Source organism: Oncorhynchus keta, chromosome 20, assembly GCF_023373465.1.
Source record: "Oncorhynchus keta strain PuntledgeMale-10-30-2019 chromosome 20, Oket_V2, whole genome shotgun sequence".
In the NCBI taxonomy this organism is placed as follows: domain Eukaryota; kingdom Metazoa; phylum Chordata; class Actinopteri; order Salmoniformes; family Salmonidae; genus Oncorhynchus; species Oncorhynchus keta.
The window spans coordinates 39,103,829-39,109,960 of record NC_068440.1 but is presented as its reverse complement, the minus strand read 5'-3'; the positions used below and the strand labels follow the sequence as shown (position 1 = coordinate 39,109,960).

Sequence of the window (6,132 nt, the reverse complement as noted above, 5' to 3'; positions counted from 1 at the left end):
CCTTTGAAGAGGGGTATGACCACAGCAGCTTTCCAATCTTTAGGGATCTCGGACGATATGAAAGAGAGGTTGAACAGACTGGTAATTGGGGTTCCAAATTGTCAAGCCCAGGTTTTGGGTCCAGGTTTTTCAGGTCTTTCAGGACATCTGCTATCTGGATTTGGGTGAAGGAGAAGCTGTGGAGGCTCGGGCAAGTAGCTGCGGGCGTGTGAGGCTGTTGGCCGGTGTAGGGGTAGCCAGGAGGAAAGCATGGCCAGCCGTAGAGAAATGCTTATTGAAATTCTCAATTATCATGGATTTATCGGTGTTGACAATGTTTCCTAGCCTCAGTGCAGTGGGCAGCTGGGAGGAGGTGCTCTTATTCTCCATGGACTCTGTCCCAAAACTTTTTGGAGTTAGAGCTACAGTTTGCAAATTTCAGTTTGAAAATGCTAGCCTTTGCTTTCCTAACTGACTGCGTGTATTGGTTCTTGACTTCCCTGAAAAGTTGCATATCGCGGGGACTATTCAATGCTAGTGCAGTCACAGGATGTTTTTGCGCTGGTTGAGGGCAGTCAGGTCTGGAGTGAACCAAGTGCTATATCTGTTCTTAGTTCTACATTTTTTGAAAGGGGCATGCTTATTTAAAATGGTGAGGAAATTACTTTTAAAGAATGACCAGGCATCCTCTACTGACGGGATGAGGTCGCTATCCTTCCAAGATACCCGGGCCAGGTCGATTATAAAGGCCTGCTCATAGAAGTGTTTTAGGGAGCGTTTTGTCTGTGATGAGGGGTGGTCGTTTGACTGCGTCTCTGTGGCGGATACAGGCAATGAGGCAGTGATCGCTGAGATCCTGGTTGAAAACAGCAGAGGTGTATTTGGAGGGCAAGTTGGTCAGGATAATATCTATGAGGGTGCCAATGTTTACGGATTTAGTGTTATACCTGGTGGGTACATTGATAATTTGTGTGAGATTGAGGGCATCTAGCTTAGATTGTAGGATGGCCGGGGTGTTAACTATATCCCAGTATAGGTCACCTAACAGAACGGACTCTGAAGATAGATGGGGGGGGGGCAATCAATTCACATATGGTGTCCAGGGCACAGCTGTGAGCTGAGGGGGGACTATAACAGGCGGCAACAGTGAGAGACTTATTTTTTATTTATTTCATTAGAAGCTCAAACTGTTTGGGCATAGACCTGAAAAGTATGACAGACCTTTACAGGCTATCTCTGCAGTAGATTGCAACTCCTCCCCCTTTTGGCAGTTCTATCTTGACGGAAAAAATTGTAGTTGGGGAAGGAAATCTCAGAACTTTTCAGGGTTCTGCTAAAACAGTGAATAAAACAAACTTAGGGAGGAGGCTTCTGATGTTAACATGAATGTTACCAAGGCTTTTTCGGTTAACTCAGCAAATGAGAGTGCCTGGGGACACGCAGGGCCTGGGTTAAACTCTACCCGAGGAACAGAGGATGAGGGTACGGCTGAAGACTAACCAAACTGGTCGTCTAGTGCGTTGGGGGCAGAGAATAAAAGGAGCAGATTTCTGGGCGTGGTAGAATAGATTCAGGGCATAATGTTCAGACGGGTAGGGTGCGAGTACAGTGGAGTTAAACCCAGGCATCGAGTGACGATAAGAGAGGTTGCATTTCTGGATGCACTAGTTATGCTGGGTGAGGTCACCGCATGTGTGGGAGGTGGGTCAAAGGAGGTATTTAAGGCATGTACAGTCTAGGGGCTCCGCAGTGAACTAAGATAATAATAACTATCCTTAACAACAGTGTACAAGGCATATTGACAATAGAGAGAGACATAAAGCGAGGCATAAAGCAATCACAGGTGTTGATTGGGAGAACTAGCTAAGACAACAACAACAGGTAAAATCATTTTGTTTGCTGGCCGGGAGATGCGCCTGGCTCGAGGCTAACTAGTGTTAGCTTCGGGACAAGGGCGTCAGCCACTATAGCCAGCAGCTAGCTAGCAGCGATGATCCGATGCAAAAGTGACTATGCTAATAAGATAATAAAGAGCGAGTAGCAAAAACAAAGGGGGGAGGGACACTGTGAATAGTCCGGGTGGCCATTTGATTAATTTGTTCAGCAGTCTAATGACTTGGGGGCAGAAGCTGTTAAGGAGCCTTTTGGTCCTAGACTTGGCGCTCCGGTACCACTTGCCGTGCGGTAGCAGAGAGAACAGTCTATCACTTGAGTGACTGGAGTGTTTGACTATTTTCAGGGCCTTCCTCTGACACCGCCTCTTATAGAGATCCTGAATGGCAGGAAGCTTGGCCCCAGTGATGTACTGGGCCGTGCACTACCCTCTGTACAGCCTTGTGGGTGGATGACGAGCAGTTGCTATACCAGGCGGTGCAGCTGTAGAAGTTTTTGAGGATCTGGGGACCCATGCCAAAGCTTTTCAGTCTCCTGAGGGTGAAAAGGCGTTGTCGTCCTCTCTTTACGACTGTCTTGGTGTGCTTGGTACATGTTAATTTGTTGGTGATGTGGACACCAAGGAACTTGAAGCTCTCAACCCGCACAGCTACAGCCCCATTGATGTTAATGGGGGCCTGTTCGGTTCTCCTTTTACTGTAGTCCACGATCATCTCCTTAGTCTTGGTTAAGTTGAGGGATAGGTTGTTGTCCTGGCAACACACGGCCAGGTCTCTGACCTCCTCCCTATAGGCTGTCTCATCGTTGTCGGTGATCAGGCCTACCACTGTCGTGTCGTCAGCAAACGTAATGATGGTGTTGGAGTCGTGTTTCACCACGCAGTCGTGGTTGAACAGGAAGTTCAGGAGGGGACTGAGCACGCACCGCTCAGGGGCCCCCCGTGTTGAGGATCATCGTAGCAGATGTGTTGTTGCCCACCACCTGAGCTGTAGTCAATGAACAGCATTCAGTACATTACAGTTGGTATGTGTGAGTGTGTATCTGACTGTGTGTGTGTTTGTGTCTGACTGTGTGTGTGTGTGTGTGTGTGTGAAACGCTATTTAAGCCTTTAATATGCTCTGATGCAGTACTGCTCTATAACGAGTGACTGGCCTGGTTACTGGGTTCTAGTGAACTGACTTCACCTCTCTCTTTATGTCTCTATGTCTCTCTCTCTCTCTCTTCTTCTCTCTCTCTCCCCTCTCTGTCTCTCTCTCTCTCTGTCTCTCTCTCTGTCTGTCTCGCTCTCTCTCTCCTTCTCTCTCTCTCCCCTCTCTGTCTCTCTCTCTCTGTCTCTCTCTCTCTCTGTCTCTCTCTCTCTCTTTCTGTCTGTCTGTCTGTCTGTCTGTCTGTCTGTCTGTCTGTCTGTCTGTCTGTCTGTCTGTCTGTCTGTCTGTCTGTCTGTCTGTCTGTCTCTCTCTCTCTCTCTCTCTCTCTCTCTCTCTCTCTCTCTCTCTCTCTCTCTCTCTCTCTCTCTCTCTCCCCTCTGTCTCTGTCTCTGTCTCTGTCTCTGTCTCTGTCTCTGTCTCTGTCTCTGTCTCTCTCTCTCTTCTCTCTCTCTCTCTCTCTCTCTCTCTCTCTCTCTCCCCTCTGTCTCTGTCTCTCTCTCTCTCTCTCTGTATCTCTCTCTCTCTCTCTCTGTCTGTCTGTCTGTCTGTCTGTCTGTCTGTCTGTCTGTCTGTCTGTCTGTCTGTCTGTCTGTCTGTCTGTCTGTCTGTCTGTCTGTCTGTCTGTCTGTCTCTCTCTCTCTCTCTCTCTCTCTCTCTCTCTCTCTCTCTCTTCTTCTCTCTCCCCTCTCTCTCTCTCTGCCTGTCTGTCTCTCAGTCTTTCAGTCTCCCTCTCTCTCTCTCTTTCTCGCTCTCTCTTTTTCTGTCTTTCTCTCTGTCTGTCTGAGTCATACTCAGCCCTAGAGGTTAACTCAGTTAGAAAACACACAAACTTAAACACACACACGAGCGCATGCAGGCAGACACCCACACACACACACACACACACACACACACACACACTGAATTCCCCTACAGACAGAGCAAGAGAGAGAGAAGGGTGATAGAAAGAGAGAGAGTGAAGGATAGAGAGAGAGAGAGAGAGAGAGAGAGAGAGAACCTCCTCTAATAGACTGGACTGAGAACAGATAGAGAGAGAGAGAGAGAGAGAGAGAGAGAGAGAGAGAGAGAGAGAGAGAGAGAGAGAGAGAGAGAGAATGTTAGGGGGAGAGAGAGAGAGAGGGGAAGGGAGAGAGAATGTTAGGGGAAGAGAGAGGGCAAATTTGATGACATTGCACTGTTTGTGTGTAAACAAGATTTTGTTTCCTCGGTAGTGGTTTAGTGTGTGTGTTTGTGTGTGTGTGTGTGTGTGTGTGTGTGTGTGTGTGTTTCTCCCCTGGTAGGTCACTGGGTGCAGTGAGTTGGCATACAAGGGTTTTCCCCAGGTGGATCCCAGGGCCAGTACCCAGGATAATTATGGCAGTAGTGTGTGTGTTTATTTTACCAGAACAGTCTCCTCTTCCCCTCTCTTCCCTGTCACATTCCCATTTCCCAGTCTGAGCCAGAGGTGCCATCTGTCAGGGCAACCAGTATGGGTGTGTGTGTGTGTGAACTTTTGTATATGAACTGCATGAGAGAGAGAGAGAGAGAGAGAGAGAGAGAGAGAGAGAGAGAGAGAGAGAGAGAGAGAGAGAGAGAGAGAGAGAGAGAGAGAGAGAGAGAGAGAGAGAGAGAGAGAGAGAGAGAGAGAGAGAGAGAGAGAGAGAGAGAGAGAGAGAGAGAGAGAGAGAGAGAGAGAGAGAGAGAGAGAGAGAGAGAGAGAGAGAGAGAGAGAGAGAGAGAGAGAGAGAGAGAGAGAGAGAGAGAGAGAGAGGTACAGAGAGAGAGAGAGAGAGAGGGTACAGAGAGAGAGAGAGAGAGGGGTACAGAGAGAGAGAGAGTGAGAGGGGTAGAGAGAGAGAGAGAGAGAGAGAGAGAGAGAGAGAGAGAGAGAGAGAGAGAGTATGTATATTAGCAACAAGGTCTCACAGTATCACTGCAGCATTACACATTTATCCACCTTTCTCCAAATGTGAAATTTCAATGGTTACATTTTGAGATCTAGAATCATGGGATCACACCCGCCTACCACCCCCGTCCACTACACCCGCCTACCACCCCCGTCCACCACACCCGCCTACCACCCCCGTCCACTACACCCGCCTACCACCCCTGTCCACTACACCCGCCTACCACCCCTGTCCACTACACCCGCCTACCACCCCCGCCTACCACCCCCGTCCACCACACCCGCCTACCACCCCCGTCCACCACCCCCACCTACCACCCCCGTCCACCACACCCACCTACCACCCCGTCCACCACACCCACCTACCACCCCTGTCCACTACACCCACCTACCACCCCTGTCAACATCACCCACCTACCACCCCTGTCCACTACACCCACCTACCACCCCCGTCCACCACACCCACCTACCACCCCTGTCCACTACACCCGCCTACCACCCCCGTCCACCACACCCACCTACCACCCCCGTCCACCACACCCACCTACCACCCCCGTCCACCACACCCACCTACCACCCCTGTCCACTACACCCACCTACCACCCCTGTCAACATCACCCACCTACCACACCTGTCCACTACACCCACCTACCACCCCTGTCCACATCACCCACCTACCACACCTGTCCACCACACCCACCTACCACACCTGTCCACATCACCCACCTACCACCCCTGTCCACCACAGCCACCTACCACCCTGTCCATATCACCCACCTATCACCCTGTCCACATCACCCACCTACCACCCCTGTCCACTACACCTGTCCACTACACCCACCTACCACCCCTGTCCACATCACCCACCTACCACCCCTGTCCACCACACCCACCTACCACCCCTGTCCACATCACCCACCAACCACCCCTGTCCACAACTCCTTTGAAATGCTGATTACAACAGGTGTAGTAGACCTTACAGTGAAATGCCGAATACAGCAGGTGTAGTAGACCTTACAGTGAAATGCTGAATACAACAGGTGTAGTAGACCTCACAGTGAAATGCTGAATACAACAGGTGTAGTAGACCTTACAGTGAAATGCCGAATACAGCAGGTGTAGTAGACCTTACAGTGAAATGCTGAATACAACAGGTGTAGTAGACCTCACAGTGAAATGCTGAATACAACAGGTGTAGTAGACCTTACAGTGAAATGCTGAATACA

At 50.0% G+C, this 6,132-nt stretch overlaps 1 protein-coding gene across 1 annotated transcript; it reads left to right on the top strand.

Moving 5' to 3' along the window:
• The first annotated feature begins 5,006 nt into the window (after positions 1-5,006).
• On the top strand, positions 5,007-5,861 carry LOC127910100 (uncharacterized). Its single transcript, XM_052473161.1, has one exon. It carries the CDS (start codon positions 5,007-5,009, stop codon positions 5,859-5,861), a length of 855 nt encoding a protein of 284 aa, XP_052329121.1.
• Positions 5,862-6,132: the final 271 nt, after the last annotated feature.